The following is a 22,264-nucleotide window of genomic DNA, read 5'->3' as shown; positions in this document are numbered from 1 at the left end:
GCCTGTGTAGGAAACTATTTCCACAACATTTACAAGACCGTGCAAAAATAAGCCACCCAATTAAGTCTACCATAAACACATGTTAAATAATATATTAATATAGATTTGTTCAAACAGCTGACACAAACCGTGAAACGGATATAATAATGTACAAATTGTGCATTTTTGATCCGTGTGATTAAGAATAATTAGCCACCAGTAAATTGATTTCTACGTAATACATCTAAAGCTAATGCACAGAAAACCAGTTTGTTTGTTTTTATAAACGCTCTCGAGCCTGTTTTCTGGGACTATAACCAGTACTTGGTGTCTATGGAGGAGATCTAAAGAACGCTTCCAAAGTGGGGATTGAACCTGTGACCTCCCAATCGCTAGGCGGACACCATAGGCCTAAGGCTTTCTATACAATCGAGCTTGTATAACTAGGTTTTAACTAAAAACAGTTTTAAGCCTGTCCTATCTATTGAAATGTGCTGACAAACTTTCAATGGTGGTATACTGAGTACAATAGGTCAGTTAATTTCAAAATCCCAAGCACATCCATTATTATAACAAGATTATAGTTTGATTATTGATTTTCATACTTTATGCAGATACATCTATTTCACCTCAACCTTCATAATAAACCTTATGACAGAAATTCATAGAAAAAACTATTGGTTGTTCGTCCATTAAGAGTTTACATTACATTTATTGAATTATGAAGCATTGTGATTTTGTTTACCACTTAAAATATAAACTCTAAAGTAAACTCCGAATTTGTATGTATGTTTGATTTTTTCAAACTTAAACAACTAACATTGTTACAAATTCAGAAAATGATATCAATTTACAGCGGTGTCAGCAGCACAGATCATTTTTGCACTTGTCCTTCAATTTGTATTTTTTGTAAAAGTAGCAATCTGTTCAAGGCCTTGAATTTTTACTTTTTGTAAAAGTAGCAATCGATCCTTTTAAATTTTACTTTTTGTAAAAGTAGCAATCTGTCCTTTTACATTTTACTTTTTGTAAAAGTAGCAATCGATCCTTTTAAATTTTACTTTTTGTAAAAGTAGCAATCGATCCTTTTAAATTTTACTTTTTGTAAAGGTAGCAATCTGTCCAAGAGGGATTTCAAAATCTTTCAACACTGTTTGGCCCTCGATTTCTTTGTTATTCAAATTATCCAACCACCGCCCATGGGGGATGAAAATGTCACGCTTGCTTGCGCTCTTATCTAGGATAGGGGCAACCAAAATTTGATCTCCAACTAAAAACTGGTCGTCTATACTGAGGGTTGCTGGATCCTTTGGATCAGTCCACCACATGGGTCTTATTATTGGCACACCTGGAAAGGAAGATACATATTACGCTAGTCAATTGTTCCAAGAGTTTGTATTCAGTCGAGTGGCTTGTGTGATGACTTATCACATGAGAGACGGAGCGTCGAGTGTGATGCGAAATAACACAAGCCACGAGACTGAATACAAACTCTTGAAACAGTTGACTAGCGTAATATTTCTTTTATTATATACACAACTAATAAAAACAGTTAACAATTGTATTTTTGCTTTAACAAAACTGACAAAACAATGATTTAAACGGTACGCCATAGTTTATTTAAGACGCGTATAAATACAGTTTATGTAAATTACCGTCTAAACATTTGAACCGGAAAAACACACGATTCCGACACGCTTTCCTTAATGACATCGTTAACCCAATGTTTATAACAATTAAGTTGACAACTTTGATTCGATGTTTATAACAAATGCGTTGAAACGATATGCACTTCCATTTCTATTCTTCCATGTCTTTATCGAAACTTATTTTAAACCACACTATCCTATTGTATTCCTATCGAAATTTATATTGATGCATGATAAACACACACTCTGAAAAACGTTCTGCATTCGTTTGTTTTAAACAAATAGTTTACTGTTAAAAAACACCACGTCCGACAGTCCTTAAATTCCAGAGAGTTTAAATAAAACTATTGTATTTCTCACAGAAATGACGTCACACGATGTACTACGTAATATATTGCGTAATATGGGGGTTTCCAATTTTCAGTGCGCGTAATGTGACGTCATTAAACAAGTCACTCGACTGAATACAAACTCTTGAAACAATTGACTAGCATAATATTCCGTATATATGAAATACTCCAAATGAGCCGTGCTCTGTGAAAAAGGGGTTTAAAGCATGTGCGTAAAGCAGTCTGCACAGGTTAATCAGGGACAACACTTTACTAAACTTGATTTTTGCTGAGAAGAAACTTTGTTAAAACAGAAAATATCATAAAAGCGGAAAGTGTCGTCCCTGATTAGCCTTAGCGGACTGCACAGGCTAATCTGAGATAACACTGTATGCACATGCATTAAACCCACTTTTCACAGAGCACGGCTAAAATATTTTAGTACTTTCAATTGTAAAGAATAACATTATCAAAAACATAACACTTTAAAACCAGCTTAAGTATTATCCCACATATATGTAGGCTTTTCCAAGCTGTTTATGTTGTATTAATTTAACCCTTTACCACTTAGATAAGTATTTTCACATATTTATAGTCCCTTAGAAAGTTAAATTTAGTTAAAGACCTTTCTTACAAGATTCAAGTGTTAAAATCTTTGTCTCCAAACGTTAGGTACTAATGAGCAGCAAATAGCATAAAACCTGAACAGACTGCGAGTTACTCTTAGTTTTATGCTGTTGCACATAGCCATTTTTAGTTTGCTTCTCAGTGGGACAGGGTTAACAAAAATGTACCCTTAAAGTGACCAGTGAACAGATTGTGATAATGAAAAAAACTTTAAGACATTTTACTTCGCCAAGATTGAATGGACTGGAACAACACTTCACATTTCATCTGTAGGTCATGTAGGTAGACTCACATACCAAATATCAGCTCAATATCTGAAAGCGTTGCATAAAAAACCTCCAAAAAACGGAATGCCTGACAGACAGTTGGACAAGAAGTGCAACTGCTTTATGCCACCCTTCCAAGGACAACAAGCAAATTCGTTGAAATGATATCCCCCGCCAATATGCTTCTGGACACTTGTACCAAGTTTCAATTAAATCCGCCAAAGCACTTCCAAGATATGGCTCTGGACACACACAAAAGCAATTTTTCAAGATACAAAGGGCCATAACTCTGTTATTATCAGATGGTGTACAATGCCATTTGGCGTGCATCATTCTATTATCCATATATATACTCATACCAAGTTTCAATGAAATCTGACAAAGCACTTTCAAGATATGGCTCCGGACGGACAGACCGAAAGACGGACGGACGAAAGGACGGACAGACGCCAAAACAATATCCCTCCGCCTATGGCGGGGGATAAAAAAACAATTAGGGCAATATGAGCCATGTTAATGGTTTTTCTTACCTCAGGACAGTGTTTTCATCATTTTTTAGGGGGGGGGGGGCCCACTTTCTAAAAAAGATTTGCAATTATTGCTAAGAAAGACCTTTAAAAAAGTATTTTAAAAATTCCTTGCACCTGTGGTTTCATATTCCCGAGCCGCCTGGATCACAATGGGGGAAACCTGCTTATTGTGAATCTCTGCAAAATGTTTGGCAAACTGCACTACCTCATCATCATAGTTCCAGGGAGGCACAGAAAACATCAAACAAGGCATATACGCCGCTATAGCCATCCATCGAACATACAGCTCCCGGTCGGGAATTTCAGAATTCTGCTCGCCAGTTTCAGAGCTGATTTTATAGTTTCCTGGACCACCTACGGTGTTTGGAACGATGAAGGGGTATCCCAGCAACCCTAAGGTCAACACTGACGGGATCAAGTCGCGTAGCCCGCCGTTTGAATTCCATGACGATGAATTACTTGTTAGCTGTATTAATCCTGAACTAGACTGACTACGAATTGCAGATGATGATATGGTCTTTGCTGAAAATTTATCAGCCATGCTGCTGAATTTCTTAGCAAATTTTTCAACATCAATGTCACATAGTCCAGATGGGCTTTCACAGTTATATTCCACAATATCTGTTTCTCCACCCATAAAAACAAAACCAGACAGGCCAAATGAAGACTGCGTATTGTTCAGTTGCTTCACAAACCAGTCAAATACCTCTTTAACTAACAAATTTACCACATGGACTTTGTTTCCATAGTAACTTATTACTATTGGCTCGTTTTTCGAATTTGTCAAAAATTTGGATTTATTAACTTGAGTATCTCTCGTCGAAATAAATGGTGACACTGACAAAAATGGTTCAAACCCATAATCACCTCTTAAATGCATCATAGATTGATGGGAATTTGGGAACTTTCTTTCATCAAAAGGATTCAGTTTGCCATTCATTACAGACAAACTGACATCCTGTATGCTCATTAGAGATCTCTCGAATCCATGGTCCATGACATCTTTGGCTAACTTTAAAACATTTTCCTGGCTTACAGAATGCTTGTACATTGGGGACACAGACCAAAGAGGTTTCTGGAATAAGTCAGATTTTGGCAGCATTAATGGCAAGCGAACAACCCTGTTCATTAAATACCAGTGCATTTTTCTCATATTCTCTGCCTTGCACACTCTGTATTTTAACAAAGAATTCACGTTGGACTGAGAATAAAAACACAGTAACTTATCTCCGTTTTGGTTGAGGCTGATGTGCAACGGTATTTCACTGTCAAAAATCACTCCCACTCCATTAGAATTTATCCAAAACCAGTCTAGTACATTGCCAACTGAATTCGCCACCCCTTGGTTGTACTCTGAATTCCTCGTCCTATAGGCCTGAAATTTTACTTCCATATTATTCAATGGCCACTTTTGATCAACAAATAATGAACCACCGTACCATTTAGAATCGGCTACAGAGAAACAAGTATGCGGCTTATAATGCTCGAAACCTGGCGTCCAAACTAAGCTCTGACACGTAACGTGTTCTTCAACAATGTTCTCCACTGTCAATTTCACTTTCGGAAACCACGAAGCGCACAGGCTGTTTGTCTGATTGTATGTTGCGCAATGCGCAGGCTTCCCATCCATTTGATGGGCGTCCGGCATGGAGCCACGGAAATACACCTCTTTACCTTGTTTTAGAAAATACAATCCAGTCATAAAATCGAATTCCATGTCACCAACCCACACTTGACTTATATCCCTTTCGGGAGTTTTCGACAAAAACGACGGTCTGAACGAACTCACAGCATACAAGATCAGAATAACAGTAAATAGTGCCAGTAGCCAGAATCTCCAGGTACCGAGCACCTGTAGCCATGGATGCCTAAAACAGAAAAAGAAAAATACAACTGAGCCTCACTCTGGGAAAATGGGGCTAAATGAATGTATGTAAAGTGCTGTCTCAGATTAGCCTGAGCAGGGGCTACACTGTGGGGCTAAATGAATGTATGTAAAGTGCTGTCTCAGATTAGCCTGAACAGGGACTACACTGTGGGGCTAAATGAATGTATGTAAAGTGCTGTCTCAGATTAACCTGAGCAGGGACTACTCTGTGGGGCTAAATGAATGTATGTAAAGTGCTGTCTCAGATAAGCCTGAACAGGGACTACACTGTGGGGCTAAATGAATGTATGTAAAGTACTGTCTCAGATTAGCCTGAACAGGGACTACTCTGTGGGGCTAAATGAATGTATGTAAAGTGCTGTCTCAGATTAGCCTGAGCAGGGACCACACTGTGGGGCTAAATGAATGTATGTAAAGTGCTGTCTCAGATTAGCCTGAGCAGGGACTACTCTGTGGGGCTAAATGAATGTATGTAAAGTGCTGTCTCAGATTAGCCTGAGCAGGGACCACACTGTGGGGCTAAATGAATGTATGTAAAGTGCTGTATCAGATTAGCCTGAGCAGGGACCACACTGTGGGGCTAAATGAATGTATGTAAAGTGCTGTCTCAGATTAGCCTGAACAGGGGCTACACTGTGGGGCTAAATGAATGTATGTAAAGTGCTGTCTCAGATTAGCCTGAACAGGGACTACACTATGGGGCTAAATGAATGTATGTAAAGTGCTGTCTCAGATTAGCCTGAGCAGGGACCACACTGTGGGGCTAAATGAATGTATGTAAAGTGCTGTCTCAGATTAGCCTGAACAGGGACTACACTGTGGGGCTAAATGAATGTATGTAAAGTGCTGTCTCAGATTAGCCTGAGCAGGGACCACACTGTGGGGCTAAATGAATGTATGTAAAGTGCTGTCTCAGATTAGCCTGAGCAGGGACCACACTGTGGGGCTAAATGAATGTATGTAAAGTGCTGTCTCAGATTAGCCTGAGCAGGGACCACACTGTGGGGCTAAATGAATGTATGTAAAGTGCTGTCTCAGATTAGCCTGAACAGGGACCACACTGTGGGGCTAAATGAATGTATGTAAAGTGCTGTCTCAGATTAGCCTGAACAGGGACTACACTGTGGGGCTAAATGAATGTATGTAAAGTGCTGTCTCAGATTAGCCTGAACAGGGACTACACTGTGGGGCTAAATGAATGAATGTAAAGTGCTGTCTCAGATTAGCCTGAGCAGGGACCAAACTGTGGGGCTAAATGAATGTATGTAAAGTGCTGTCTCAGATTAGCCTGAGCAGGGACCACACTGTGGGGCTAAATGAATGTATGTAAAGTGCTGTCTCAGATAAGCCTGAGCAGGGACCACACTGTGGGGCTAAATGAATGTATGTAAAGTGCTGTCTCAGATTAGCCTGAACAGGGACTACACTGTGGGGCTAAATGAATGTATGTAAAGTGCTGTCTCAGATTAGCCTGAGCAGGGACCACACTGTGGGGCTAAATGAATGTATGTAAAGTGCAGTCTCAGATTAGCCTGAGCAGGGACCACACTGTGGGGCTAAATGAATGTATGTAAAGTGCTGTCTCAGATAAGCCTGAGCAGGGACCACACTGTGGGGCTAAATGAATGTATGTAAAGTGCTGTCTCAGATAAGCCTGAGCAGGGACTACACTGTGGGGCTAAATGAATGTATGTAAAGTGCTGTCTCAGATTAGCCTGAGCAGGGACCACACTGTGGGGCTAAATGAATGTATGTAAAGTGCTGTCTCAGATTACACTGCGCAGGGACTACACTGTGGGGCTAAATGAATGTATGTAAAGTGCTGTCTCAGATTAGCCTGAACAGGGACTACACTGTGGGGCTAAATGAATGTATGTAAAGTGCTGTCTCAGATTAGCCTGAGCAGGGACTACTCTGTGGGGCTAAATGAATGTATGTAAAGTGCTGTCTCAGATTAGACTGAGCAGGGACCACACTGTGGGGCTAAATGAATGTATGTAAAGTGCTGTCTCAGATTAGACTGAGCAGGGACCACACTGTGGGGCTAAATGAATGTATGTAAAGTGCTGTCTCAGATTAGCCTGAGCAGGGACCACACTGTGGGGCTAAATGAATGTATGTAAAGTGCTGTCTCAGATTAGCCTGAGCAGGGACCACACTGTGGGGCTAAATGAATGTATGTAAAGTGCTGTCTCAGATTAGCCTGAACAGGGACTACACTGTGGGGCTAAATGAATGTATGTAAAGTGCTGTCTCAGATTACACTGCGCAGGGACTACACTGTGGGGCTAAATGAATGTATGTAAAGTGCTGTCTCAGATTAGCCTGAACAGGGACTACACCGAGGGGCTAAATGAATGTATGTAAAGTGCTGTCTCAGATTAGCCTGAGCAGGGACTACACTGTGGGGCTAAATGAATGTATGTAAAGTGCTGTCTCAGATTAGCCTGAGCAGGGACTACACTGTGGGGCTAAATGAATGTATGTAAAGTGCTGTCTCAGATTACACTGCACAGGGACTACACTGTGGGGCTAAATGAATGTATGTAAAGTGCTGTCTCAGATTAGCCTGAACAGGGACTACACTGTGGGGCTAAATGAATGTATGTAAAGTGCTGTCTCAGATTAGCCTGAGCAGGGACTACACTGTGGGGCTAAATGAATGTATGTAAAGTGCTGTCTCAGATTAGCCTGAGCAGGGACCACACTGTGGGGCTAAATGAATGTATGTAAAGTGCTGTCTCAGATTAGCCTGAACAGGGACTACACCGAGGGGCTAAATGAATGTATGTAAAGTGCTGTCTCAGATTAGCCTGAGCAGGGACCACACTGTGGGGCTAAATGAATGTATGTAAAGTGCTGTCTCAGATAAGCCTGAGCAGGGACCACACTGTGGGGCTAAATGAATGTATGTAAAGTGCTGTCTCAGATAAGCCTGAGCAGGGACTACACTGAGGGGCTAAATGAATGTATGTAAAGTGCTGTCTCAGATTAGCCTGAGCAGGGACCACACTGTGGGGCTAAATGAATGTATGTAAAGTGCTGTCTCAGATTAGCCTGAGCAGGGACTACACTGTGGGGCTAAATGAATGTATGTAAAGTGCTGTCTCAGATTAGCCTGAGCAGGGACCACACTATGGGGCTAAATGAATGTATGTAAAGTGCTGTCTCAGATTAGCCTGAACAGGGACCACACTGTGGGGCTAAATGAATGTATGTAAAGTGCTGTCTCAGATTAGCCTGAACAGGGACCACACTGTGGGGCTAAATGAATGTATGTAAAGTGCTGTCTCAGATAAGCCTGAGCAGGGACTACACTGAGGGGCTAAATGAATGTATGTAAAGTGCTGTCTCAGATTAGCCTGAGCAGGGACCACACTGTGGGGCTAAATGAATGTATGTAAAGTGCTGTCTCAGATAAGCCTGAGCAGGGACCACACTGTGGGGCTAAATGAATGTATGTAAAGTGCTGTCTCAGATAAGCCTGAGCAGGGACTACACTGAGGGGCTAAATGAATGTATGTAAAGTGCTGTCTCAGATAAGCCTGAGCAGGGACCACACTGTGGGGCTAAATGAATGTATGTAAAGTGCTGTCTCAGATTAGCCTGAGCAGGGACTACACTGTGGGGCTAAATGAATGTATGTAAAGTGCTGTCTCAGATTAGCCTGAGCAGGGACCACACTGTGGGGCTAAATGAATGTATGTAAAGTGCTGTCTCAGATTAGCCTGAACAGGGACTACACTGTGGGGCTAAATGAATGTATGTAAAGTGCTGTCTCAGATTAGCCTGAGCAGGGACTACTCTGTGGGGCTAAATGAATGTATGTAAAGTGCTGTCTCAGATTAGCCTGAGCAGGGACTACACTGTGGGGCTAAATGAATGTATGTAAAGTGCTGTCTCAGATTAGCCTGAGCAGGGACCACACTGTGGGGCTAAATGAATGTATGTAAAGTGCTGTCTCAGATTAGCCTGAGCAGGGACTACACTGTGGGGCTAAATGAATGTATGTAAAGTGCTGTCTCAGATAAGACTGAGCAGGGACCACACTGTGGGGCTAAATGAATGTATGTAAAGTGCTGTCTCAGATTAGACTGAGCAGGGACCACACTGTGGGGCTAAATGAATGTATGTAAAGTGCTGTCTCAGATAAGCCTGAGCAGGGACCACACTGTGGGGCTAAATGAATGTATGTAAAGTGCTGTCTCAGATTAGCCTGAGCAGGGACCACACTGTGGGGCTAAATGAATGTATGTAAAGTGCTGTCTCAGATTAGCCTGAACAGGGACCACACTGTGGGGCTAAATGAATGTATGTAAAGTGCTGTCTCAGATTAGACTGAGCAGGGACCACACTGTGGGGCTAAATGAATGTATGTTAAGTGCTGTCTCAGATAAGCCTGAGCAGGGACTACACTGTGGGGCTAAATGAATGTATGTAAAGTGCTGTCTCAGATTAGCCTGAGCAGGGACTACACTGTGGGGCTAAATGAATGTATGTAAAGTGCTGTCTCAGATTAGCCTGAGCAGGGACCACACTGTGGGGCTAAATGAATGTATGTAAAGTGCTGTCTCAGATTAGCCTGAACAGGGACTACACTGTGGGGCTAAATGAATGTATGTAAAGTGCTGTCTCAGATTAGCCTGAACAGGGACTACACTGTGGGGCTAAATGAATGTATGTAAAGTGCTGTCTCAGATTAGCCTGAGCAGGGACCACACTATCAACTTGGATTCTTGCTAAGAAGAGACTTCAAACAAAATACATTGTATACCATAACAGCTAAAAGTATCGTTATTTATAAGCCTTATCTGCCTCTGGACAACATTTTGTACACATGAATTAAACCCCATTTTTCCAGAGCGGGTTTTCAATTAACAGAGTCTGGTATCGAAAAAGATTAAGAAAATCTGGAGACAAATGAAACAAACCTACCTAAAATATAGGCATGGTCAGAAAAGAAAAAGCAGTGCATCATGGTAGCTACATCTTTTGAAAATCAACATGGTTGAAAGTTTGCTGGAGTAAAAATTGAGATCATTAAAATTATCCTTCACCATAAAGCATAAGTCTGCATGAAGTCACCGCCCCCTCCCAATCGAGAAAATCAAACTTGAAATTCCCACCAGAATGAATATACATAGATAAATATAAATATGGTAAACAAGAGCACCGCATAACGGGTGCCATGCTCCGCTGCGAAAGCTTGTCAGAATTTATTTTTTTTAGAGGTCAGTGACCTTGACCCTTACCTAGTGACCCAACAAGAGATGTGTTTGTCAGAAACACAATGCCCCCTACTAACCACTTTGAAATAAAATTTATATTTATCATTCGGCAGGTATAGACATCATCTTCCTTTAAAGCTTTATTACTTTCCTTGGATTTTGTCCAATCCAACCGGGGGGGTGGGGGGGGGGGTCTGTAGACAATGAAAAATGACCAAGTCAGACATCACTGACAACCAAGGCCTGTTTATCAAAGAGATCATAGCCAGAGTTCATCATGTATGTATGGACATAAGTCCACTGGTATTTAATGAAAACTAGCATTCACAAATTAGAACAGGTAAGAAATGATGATTATATCAAGAGATATGTTCGTCAGAAACACAATGCCCCCTATTGCGCCGCTTTGAAATAAAATTGCTATTTATCATTTGGCAGATAAAGAAATCATCTCCCTTTAAAGCTTATTACTTCCCTTGAATTTTGTCAAATCCAACCGGGGAGGGGGGGGGGGGGATGGTCTCACAGTGAAAAGAGTTAAAGGGTTTAGAGTTGATCATGCATCTATGGACATAAGTCCACAGGTATGTAATAAACATCAAAGAAATTATAATTATATCATTAAAAAATAAACTTTGATAAATCAATCATTTGAGTTATAAATTATCAAAATAATAAATCTGTACAGTAACTGTGGTAAGGAAATATATAATATCGAGATTTATAATTATATAAATTACTTCCCTTTTAGTAGCAAACATTTAAAAGCCACTACCGTGACTGTGATTGACCACTTGAAATGTGCAGCTCCATGAGATACACATGCATGCCAAATATATAAAGTGACTATGTTCAATATTGAATAATTTTCTCCCTTTTTAAAGCTTATTACGTCCCTTAAATTTGTATTTTTTACCGCAGACAGTATAGTGACCTTGACCTTTTACCACAATGTGTTTGTCAGAAACACAATGCCGCCTACTGCGCCCCTTTGATTTATTTAACAAAAATATATATGTGGGCAGGTCAGATAACTATGTCCATTTAAAGCTTATTACATCCCTTGAGTTTGTTTTTTCGACCCTAGACCTTGAAGGATGATGTTCACCTTGAAATTTTACAACACAAAATGTGCAGCTCCATGAGATCCAAATATCAAGGTGCTATCTTCAATATTTAAAAAGTTATGGCCAATGTTAAGGTTTTGGCATGACGCCTGCGACGTACGTCGGATGGCGGACGTCGGACGGCGAGCTGGCTATGACAATAGCTCGGGTTTTCTCCAAAAACAGCCTCGTTAAAAATTATTAAAACAATAACTTGCAGTACTCCAGCTAGGACTAAATGGAAGGGCACCCTGCCCTTCCCTTCCGAAGCCCCACCCTGCCCTTCTGAAGCTCCGCCCTGCCCTTTTCTTATTTTTTGACATATGAATATTTACAAATCTCTTGTTACATTGTAATTAATGTATTCCTCATTGTAGACATTGCATTTGAATGGTTTTATAATAATGGGAACTAGATACAACTTCTGACCAAATGTGGTGAAGATCGGATGAAAACTACTTGAACAAGCAAATTCATTGAATTGATATTCCCAGCCATATATGCTTCAGGACACAAAAGTGTTCTGGATGGAAGAACGGATTGACAATGCCAAAAAAAGCATTTTTTCAAGATACCAAGGGTCATAACTCCATTATTAACAGATGGTGTAAAATGCCATTCGGCGTGCATCATCCTCTTATCCGTATATATACTCATACCAAATTTCAATGAAATACCCCAAAGCACTTCCAAGGTATGGCTCCGGACACAAAAGTAGCATTTTTTCAAGATACAAAGGACCATAACTCCGTTATTAACAGATGGTGTACAATGGTGTACAATGCCATTTGGCGTGCATCATCCTCTTATCCATATATATACATATACCAAGTTTCAATGAAATCCGCCACAGCACTTCCAAGATATGGCTCCGGACACAAAAGTGCTGGACTGACAGACCAGGGTTTTTTCTCCACTTTTTGGGAAGATAGCCCATGGCTTTGGAATTGGTCATTTTATTTGCTTTTTCATGAAATTGGAAAATAAATTCATTAGCCTTTTTTTCACATGAAAAGTCCACTGATTAGGGAAATACTAAATTTGATATAACTCTTTATAATCATTCAAATTAAAAGAACAAAATCATATAATGCTTTGTTAGATGTAATTGAATTAAAATTGAGATTTGGGGGGGGGGGGGGGGGGGGGGAATTGGGAATTTTGGGCCACATTTTTGGAAAAAAGCATACTTTTTGGGATTGGGAACATAGCCGGCTAAAATTTTGGGCCAAAAAAAAACCTGAAGACGGACTGAAAGACGGACGGATGGAAAGACTGACGGACAGACAACGCCAACACAATATCCCTTCGCCTATGGCAGAGGGCAATTAAAGAGCGGACATCATGCTGCATTTTAAACAAGAGGGCCATGATGGCCCTGAATCGCTCACCTGACTAACCAAAAACAATGCCAACCCAGATTTCATCAAGATAAACATTCTGACCAAATTTCATAAAGATTAGATGAAAACTGTGACCTATATTGTCTACACAAGCATTTTTTATTATTTGACCTAGTGACCTAGTTTTTGACCCCAGGTGACCCAAATACAATCCCAACCCGGATTTCATCAAGATAAACATTCTGACCAAATTTCATAAAGATTGTATGAAAACTGTGACAATGTTTTTCTATTATTTGACCTAGTGACCTAGTTTTGACCTTGTGACCTAGTTTTTGACCTAAAGACCTAGTTTTTGACCCCAGATCATCCAAATACAATCCCAACCCAGATTTCATCAAGATAAACATTCTGACCAAATTTCATAAAGATTGGATGAAAACGGTGACCTCTACTGTCTACACAAACAAATTGTTGAAGGTTTTTCTATTATTTGACCAAGTGACCGAGTTTTTGACCTCAGATGACCCAAAAACAATCCTGACCTCAGATGACCCAAATACAATCCCAACCCAGATTGCATCAAGATAAACATTCTGACAAAAATTTCATAATGATTGGATGAAAACTGCGACCTCTATTGTCTACATATGGTTTTTCTATTATTTGACCTAGTTTTTGACCTAGTGACCTAGTTTTTGACCCCATATTTTGACCCCATATGACCCCATATGACCCAAATACAATCCCAACTCAGATTTTATGAAGAAAAACATTCTGACCAAATTTCATAAAGATTGGATGAAAACTGTGACCTCTACTGTATACACAAGGTTTTTCTATGATCTGACCTAGTTTTTGATCTTGTGACCTAGTTTTTGACCCCAGATGACCCATATACAATCCCAACCCAGATTTCATCAAGATAAACATTCTGACCAAATTTTATAAAGATTGGATGAAAACTGTGAACTGTACTGTCTACACAAGGTTTGTCTATTATTTGACCTAGTTTTTGACCCAGTGACCTAGTTTATGACCACAGATGACCCAAATACAATCCCAACCCAGATTTCTTCAAGATAAACATTCTGACCAAATTTCATAAAGATTGGATGAAAACTGTGACCTCTACTGTCTACACAAACAAATTGTTGACGGGCGCACGCACACACACACACGCACACACACACACACACACGCCGGACATTACACGGTCACATAAGCTCACCATGTCACTTTGTGACACTAAAAACGCACTAAGTGACCCCATGACCTAGTTTTTTTCCCGGCATGGCCCATGTTCGTACTTGACCTATAGACCATCTGGATAAAACTTCTGGCCAAGTTAAGTAAAGATCGAACGAATACTACTTGAATTAGAGAGCGGACATTGACCGACCGACACCGACAGACAGACAAGTTCACTCCTATATACCCTCCTAAACTTCATTTATGGGGGTATGAAAGAATACTGTGTGTCGAAAGTGCCCTTTTTACAAAATAGCCCCCCCCCCGCCCTTTTCAAATCCTAGCTTGAGCACTGTAATAGCCTGTTATAATTATTAAAGGTAATGGTAGCAAACATACAACATTTTAATTTACAGTCCTAAAAATTCTGCTTTAAAGACATGCTTTTGGCAATGCCGCAATAGTCATAACATAGAGCAGAACAGTTATTTCAATAATAGCGGTAGAATACTGCGATATCAGCAGAATATAATGTCAATTGTTTCATTTTGTTCAAGATTTTACTAACTAGTGTACTTATTCCTTTACAAAAAGAGCTTTAATATACCACAACTCAATAAGATGTGAACTATAGATAGCCCTGGTGTAGTGGATATGGTGTCCGCCTAGCGATAAGGGGGTCACAGGTTCGAATCCTGACAGGGAACGTTCTTCAAAAACACCCAAGTACTGATTTTTGTCCAAGGAAAAGGTCTTAAGAGAATTTCAAATAAGCCTTAGGCTTTCAATGCAATTGAGCTAAAATAAATAGGTTTAATCAGATGAGAACACTGCAAAGGAGTCGGTTTTAAAATAAATATGAATAATGGCATACTTAGCTCGAAGCCTTCTCCAATGTAATCGCATCATGGTGCTTAGATCTGAGACCAATGATCTGAAACCAAAAAAAGTATAAGAAATAGTAAATCAACAATATAAAAAAGAAGAAAAAACAAGAGCACCGCATAAAGGGTGCAACGCTCGGCTGCGGGTGCAGTTTTGAAACAAGAGCACTGCATAACGGGTGCCACGCTCGGCTGGGAAAGCTTGTCAGAAAATTTTTAATGGGTGTGGCATGTAGAACTCCTCAAGATGCAGCTACATATGAAGTTTCAAAGTTGTAGGTTGAAGCACTTTGATTTTAGAGCCAATGTTCAAAATCTTTACAAAATGTTAAGGTTTTAGCATGACGCAAACAGCGGACACGACGCTGGACACGACAAGCTGGCTATGACAATACCTCGGGTTTTCTCTGAAAACAGCCGAGCTAAAATTACCCCTTCAGTCCCTTCTTCAAAGATAACATTCAATTGTTTAATGACTTGTCTTTTCAATTCTATCATTTCTATATAGTTGGATAAAGGAATGTTGCCAATGGCAATGGCTCATTCATGTAACCTTGATCTCATCAGTATTCAATGTAATAATTATGATAAAGTGATCTTGTAAAATATAACAAACTTGATCACATTCTACACCTTGTTTTCGATGTATTCTTTCACCATTCAGGTAATGGGTCTGGGCCCTATAAATTACAAATATTCCTGACGTTTTGACCAAAGTTTGAATATTGGTATGTTTTCAAATACTATCAAATTGTTAACTTAAGTGTTAAAGACAATAGAATTTTACCTAGGTTGAAATAATCCGCTTTATATGGAGACAAACTGCGACATAAAATGGTAACATTCACTTGAAAATTTTAAGCTTGGGAACAGGGCAAAGTTTCGTCCTAAAATTCAGGGTCCCAGCTGTTGATTGCAATTAGCCCCATGCGCCAAAATAGAAATTCTGGCGACAAATTTTCACAAATGGCAATTTTTCGAGAATCCATATTTTTTCTGATTAATAGTTCCTTAAAATGACATTAGACGCTCTGTTTACCAGCCGCTTTACGGCAGTCTTTATGCAATTGATTTCTGTGAGCTATACTGCTGAAATCAATGGAGCATGCTGACTGTAGCAGAGTGGCATGTTATGGTGATAATTGCGATGATTTGGGGTATTGTTTCAAGTTATCTTAATTGGCAGTCAGTTTTATTGCTTCAGAGATAAGGCAACAATAAAATATACCAACCTTGCGCTTAAATGTGAAGTGTTTGTCACAGTGTTAAAAGCTTAAATGTGAAGTGTTTGTCACAATGTTAAAAGCTGATTCAAGACTGTTACGTTGACCACCATGACAATTAAAAAGGTAAGCATCGATTGTTTTTAGCAAAATCAGTGTAATTATAGGAAATAACTGCGACGGCATGGAGGTGACATTCACTCCTCTTTTTTAAATTGCACTCCTCTTTTTTCTATCTCGTGGCAACGACTTACTAACTCGTGGCCACCAGTTTGCTATGTCGTGGCCACGAGATAGAAAAAAGAGAAGTGTAAAACAAGTTAGCTATGTCATGGCCTTGAGTTACTGCTGACTAATCAGGGCCGACACTTTCCGCCTAAACTTGATTTTCGGTAAGGAGGGACTTCATCGAAACTAAAAATTCCATAAAAGCGGAAAGTGTCGTCCATGATTAGCCTGTGCGGACTACACAGGCTAATCTGGGATGACACTTAACGCACAAGCATTAAGCCCATTTTTCTAAGAACGCGACTCATATGAAGATAAGAAACTTAACAGGAGCATTAGGCAGATTCTGACCCCAACGTTTCACATTTGGTTGATGAGTATAGCTCAGGCTATTTGGTGAAACAGAATAGATGAGCAAAAACATGATGTTACCATTGTTTTACCAAAAGTCAACTGAGATGTTAAAATAGAATAAATATATTAACGGTTACATATTTTTGTGATTAATCATTATACTGAGTGGATTTGAGAGTCCAAAGATTGCTTAATCTAGGTCTTAAATTTGGAAGTTTAAATGAAATTTAAATTTAAACTTAGATGTTTCCCAGTGTCAACAGAACACCCTCGAAAACAGATGGGTGTCGGCTCTTTCGGCACGAAGCTCTTTCTGCCCCAGTTTTTTCAGGCTCTTTTGGCCCCAATTTCAGGCTTATTCATCAAAAGTACCAGTCTTTTTTGGCATGTTTTTTTTTTATAATTGTAAATATATAAATATATCAAATGTAAATAGATACTTGTGACAACTATTGGATATTGTTAATTACTGTATTATATTATATTCAGTAAAGATAATTCCATTTGAAAAATGTTTCTTTTGTCTTTTGCTTCAAGTATGTCGTTGTCGGTATGAAGTGTTATAATATTAGAGAAGAATTTGAAATAAAACAAACTACTGAAATAAAACAAACTATAAATTATTTCTATTTTAAATATATGGATCATTTTAAATTTTTAACAATAATGAATAAACACATCATAAAAATTAATTAGCTTGAAGCACTGTTTGTAAAACATGCAAGCCCCCGTAATGGGCTGTCAGTTGTAGTGAAAGCCATTGTTTGAATACGTTAGAAACCATTTCACTGCTTCAGGTCACTGTGACCTTTGACCTAGTGACCTGAAAATCAATAGGGGTCATCTGCCAGTCATGATCAATGTACCTATAAAGTTTCATGATCCTAAGCCTAAGCATTCTCGAGGTATCATTCGGAAACCATTTTACTGTTTCGAGTCCCTTTGACCTAGTGACCTGAAAATCAGTAGGGGTCATCTGCCAGTCATGAACAATGTACCTATGAAGTTCCATAATCCTAGGCCTAAGCGTTCTTGAGTTATAATCCAGAAACCATTTGGTGGACAGACCGACCAACCGACCGACCGACATGTGCAAAACAATATACATGTACCCCATCTTCTTCAAAGAGGGGCACAAATTCCGCATAATAAATACCGTCACACAGACACGCACACTCAAAACGTGCATATATATTATCGCACATACAAAATCGTTTTTACTAAAAGTCATACATTCGATTTGAATTTTTATTTATTTTAATAATAATTTCAATTATATTTCCACATTTTTTGCGTCAAGAATCAATCATCGTGTCGCAGGAAGGCGTGCACTGAAAGCAGCTGACAGAACAGCTTGCAAATGACGTGAAAAGTGCCGTCTATGAACACAGTTGAATGCTGCAGTAGGGTCAGCTGATAGTCGGTAGCCGTCAATCTTTTCATCACCATGTATAAAGTACATCGGCTCTTGTTAAATCAAAAGGCTCATACTTGGAGTCTTCTGACACTACTGACAATCAAAAATCGTGGGAAATGTCAAATCTTGCATCCAGCGGATCAGTGGTTGATGAGTATACAACGAATAAAATTTATTCATGTCACTAACAATGACACTGTTTTGTATTACTTTATTTACGATTTACACAAAGTAACATCCAAAAGAACAGCTGCATATACCTGACATATAAATTATAATACACGGATTATAAATTACATACTTCCGTTTAATAATAGTTTAAACATTCCAAAAGTGAAGAAATATTTTGTACCTCCATCATAGTCATCTTTGAAACATTGTCGGAGTTAAGGGTAGCGTCGGGCGTCGTAGGATGGTTTCTGCAGTCCTTGCACGTGAAGGTAAGGACGATGTCTCCCCGCTTTGCCCTAAAATAGTCTGCTGCCTGGATGCCTGCAATGTGTGTTTTTAAATATTGTCATTTAATAACAATTAAAAAGGGAAGATCTACATAACATCATTCATTTGTGATTTTCCTGCAACGTGTGTTTGCAAATATCGTCATAAAATAACAATGAAACTGGAAGATGTACATATCATAATTCAATTGTGAATCGACACTTATAACTAAACTCATATTTTTTCATACAATTATCAATTTAATTGCATAAAAAATCAAAGTAAAAAAATGGTTCTCATTGACAGCATACACTAGCACCCGAACCTTTGCTGGGTTTTATGACTTTTATCAGGTTGTAAAATACATGTGTCATGTGTCACCGGATAAACAAATTGTAATACGGCCTAGAATTACCCCGGTAGTCCATGTTTGCATTCTATGTCTCAGTTCTAATTTTAAAAGCATTTTTACAATATTTTGCGAGTCAAATTAGAACTTTACCTAGTAGTATTTGTTACAAAAAGTATAAATGCCAAATGGATGCATACTGGGTTGGTTATTATAGACTTTGTTGATATCCATATACAATTTTCTAATATTGCAGGGCCCTCAATCCATTTTAGGGGAAGCGGGTCGCTACCCTCATGAGGGGGGATTTTCGCGGCGTTTCGCTTTAGGTGTGATTTTTTTACTTACTCTCTCATTATTACATTTGTACATGTCTGCACTATATTCATTTCTTGTTTTCATAATGTAGTATGTTTGACAAGATTAAATTGAAATAAAGGGAGATATAATAATAATGAGACACATCTTATTAAAAAAAAATATTTAAAAAATAAAATAAAATAAAAATTCAGGGGGAATTTTTCCCCCCAAAAGGGGAAAAAAGTATACTTTTCAGGTGGGGGACTTAGTTGCAATAATTCAACTATCAGCTTTATAACCCAATGGGTTGCCAGAGCCGCCATAGCAAAAATTATCAAAGGCTCTGGGAGTCCGTTTATATGGACTAGTGGGGGACTGTGGCCGATTTTCGGCCGCAGATTTGATAGATTGAGGGCCCTGTATTGGTATATTGGTATTTGTATATATAGTAACATATGTAGATTAAAGATTGTATAAACGAAACATATGTAGATTAAAGATGAGAAATATACTATGAAATAAAAACTTGTGAGGGGCGCAGGGAAAATCTGTGCTATCTGGACATAAATAGAAAAATTGATTATATTGGATAATTAATTGACTGTCGAAAATCTCCGGCATTATATTAAATAGAGTTTGCATAAAAACTTACCTGTATTGCATGTGCGATGCTGCCATCTCTCACAAACATCACATGTGATGCCATGCTGCAACGAGCGAATGGTCTTCTGACAAATCAAACACGAGTCCTCCCTCACCAACTTATTGGTACACAAGTCTGGATGAAGTGACTCGACACCACAGTAACTATGCTCGTCAACTACATTAGACGCATGTGGTCGGGGTCGAACGGCCTTCTGACAAAACAAACACGAGTCCTCCTCCATCAACTTATTGGTATTACTATTAGACGCATGCGGTCGGGGTCGCAACACTGTGACTGATACTGTTGTGTCCGTATCAACAGTATCTTTAAAGGTTAGCACATTGTTACTGGTGTGTACTTGACTATCAAAGGCTTTCTTTTCCAACCTGACATACTTATTGTCACCAAGAGCAGGAAAAACTGTAGTTCGACCCTTATTTGGATTCACACCCCCCTTTTTGAACCAAAGTTTTCGTAAATGAGCTCGTCGCTTAGACAGCCCCATATCTAGTTACTGACTCTATTATTTCATAAAACAACCTACACAGTTTACAGTGTGAGAAAAATATACTAGACTTACACTAAATAGTAAATAATCCTATATATGATCAAAATGCATATAAAATGCATACTAGGACCGATCCTATTTGTGGTGTTCATAAATGACTTACCAAAATGTGTGAACTCTAGTGTTCTTATGTTTGCGGACGATACAAAAATATACCGTGAGATTTCGACTAAAAATGATCAGTTAATTCTCCAAGATGATTTGAATAAACTTTTTGAATGGAGCAACAAATGGCTGTTAAAGTTTCACCCAGACAAGTGCAAAATACTACAAATTTCAACAAAACCCCCAGAAATAAGATCATATACTATGCCCAAGTATGAAGGAGGCCTCGTTTCTCTAGAAAGAGTTGAAAATGAAAAAGATGTTGGTGTAACAATAAACTCACAATTAAAATTTGATGAACACATACAAAACCAAGTAAATAAAGCCAACAAAATGATGGGATTAATAAGACGTTCATTTAAATTTCTAGATTTTAGAAGCTTCAGATTATTATTCAAGTCCATTGTAAGACCACATCTGGAATATGCCAGCAGTGTATGGAGTCCATCAAAAATTAAAGACATTGATAGCATTGAAAACGTCCAACGTAGAGCAACCAAAATGTTACCCAAACTTAAGGATAAATCATACGAGGAAAGACTTAAATTGATTAAACTACCCACTTTGAAATTTCGCAGATTACGAGGGGATATGATTGAAACATACAAGATCTTGAACAATATCTATGACAAAAGAACAACAGTTGGAATTTTTACTTTGAACACAAATACAAATAGAGGTCATCCATTAAAACTTTTAAAACAAAGGTGTGCACGCGACATTCGCAAGAACTTTTTCTCCAATCGCATTGTAAACATATGGAATAATTTACCAAGTGCTGTCGTCACATCCAAGAACACGGATACTTTTAAAAGACGCCTAGATAAATATTGGATAAACCACCCAATGGTGTACGATCATAACTGTGACTATAATGAAATAACCGGAGGCAAAACACCGAGACTATTAAATAGCGATGACGAAGAAGAGGCCACTACAGAGGTCCAAAAGACCTGCGGTGGTAAACCACCTAAGGTAACCTAAGGTAAAAACCCTCTATTTTCACAGATTGCACTGAAGAGAGTGGCGACAGACAACTCGCCCCAAATCTGACTCGCTCCAAGACAATTCGCCCCAAAGCCAACTCGCCTCAAGACAACTCGTCCCAAAAAATAGTCAACTTGGCCCAAATATTTTGGAAAACTCGCTCCAACCACAAGACAACTCGTCCTTATTTATTTTCTTATATATTTTATCTTGAAAAAAATTGCTCATGCAATATTTATTAAGTTTGATGTATAAGGGATAATTGTAAAGGAAATGTATTTTCACGGTATGACTAGATACCGAAAACAGTACTGTTCTCGCCAAAACAGTAAAATTTACCGAAAACAGTGTTTAATGATATGAAAACATTGAATATTAAGACGAAAAAATCGTCTTTTCCTATACCTGGTTAAAAAAGAATAGAAGTTTAAAGATATTTCAACAACATATATGTTAAAACTTTTTAATAAAATTTATTTTAATAAAAATAATCCGCATTCAGTTTTTTTCATATACGAAAACAGTAAAATGTACTCCCGGAAAAAGTGAACAAAAATACGAAAACAGTATGTATTTAATATGTTAGTAACAAATAAATATCGATAATACATAACAAACTCTATTTAATT

General features: G+C 38.7%; 1 protein-coding gene across 4 annotated transcripts; it reads right to left on the bottom strand.

The window, feature by feature from the left end:
- Positions 1 to 832: 832 nt before the first annotated feature.
- On the bottom strand, positions 833 to 21,796 carry LOC127870923 (myogenesis-regulating glycosidase-like). 4 transcript variants are annotated; one of them, XM_052413501.1, is made up of 5 exons: positions 21,640 to 21,796; positions 20,556 to 20,600; positions 15,011 to 15,070; positions 3,495 to 5,248; positions 833 to 1,327 (listed from the first exon to the last, which is right to left on the bottom strand). In XM_052413501.1, the coding sequence occupies exons 3-5, from the start codon at positions 15,043 to 15,045 to the stop codon at positions 1,068 to 1,070; spliced, it is 2,049 nt and encodes a 682-aa protein (XP_052269461.1). In that variant the 5' UTR covers positions 15,046 to 15,070; positions 20,556 to 20,600; positions 21,640 to 21,796; the 3' UTR covers positions 833 to 1,067. The 4 variants fall into 4 exon arrangements, with proteins under 4 accessions (XP_052269461.1, XP_052269459.1, XP_052269462.1 ...); XM_052413499.1 differs by lacking the exon at positions 21,640 to 21,796 and adding an exon at positions 18,595 to 18,734 and having other exon boundaries at positions 19,982 to 20,594; XM_052413502.1 differs by lacking the exons at positions 3,495 to 5,248; positions 21,640 to 21,796 and adding an exon at positions 18,595 to 18,734 and having other exon boundaries at positions 19,982 to 20,594.
- Between the last annotated feature and the right edge of the window lie 468 nt (positions 21,797 to 22,264).

The sequence above is a fragment of the Dreissena polymorpha genome, chromosome 3 (assembly GCF_020536995.1).
Source record: "Dreissena polymorpha isolate Duluth1 chromosome 3, UMN_Dpol_1.0, whole genome shotgun sequence".
Lineage (NCBI taxonomy): Eukaryota > Metazoa > Mollusca > Bivalvia > Myida > Dreissenidae > Dreissena > Dreissena polymorpha.
This window is presented reverse-complemented; position numbering and strand designations above follow the sequence as displayed.

What these genes read in the sequence shown, in the direction of transcription:
- LOC127870923 (XM_052413501.1), bottom strand. Translation starts at nt 15,045, where the DNA reads ATGATGCGATTACATTGGAGAAGGCTTCGAGCTAA. An exon ending in TGGAGAAGGCTTCGAGCTAA is followed by an intron (nt 5,249 to 15,010) that starts GTATGCCATTAT and finishes TTTCTGTTTTAG; the next exon opens with GCATCCATGGCTACAGGTGC. An exon ending in TCGGGAATATGAAACCACAG is followed by an intron (nt 1,328 to 3,494) that starts GTGCAAGGAATT and finishes CTTCCTTTCCAG; the next exon opens with GTGTGCCAATAATAAGACCC.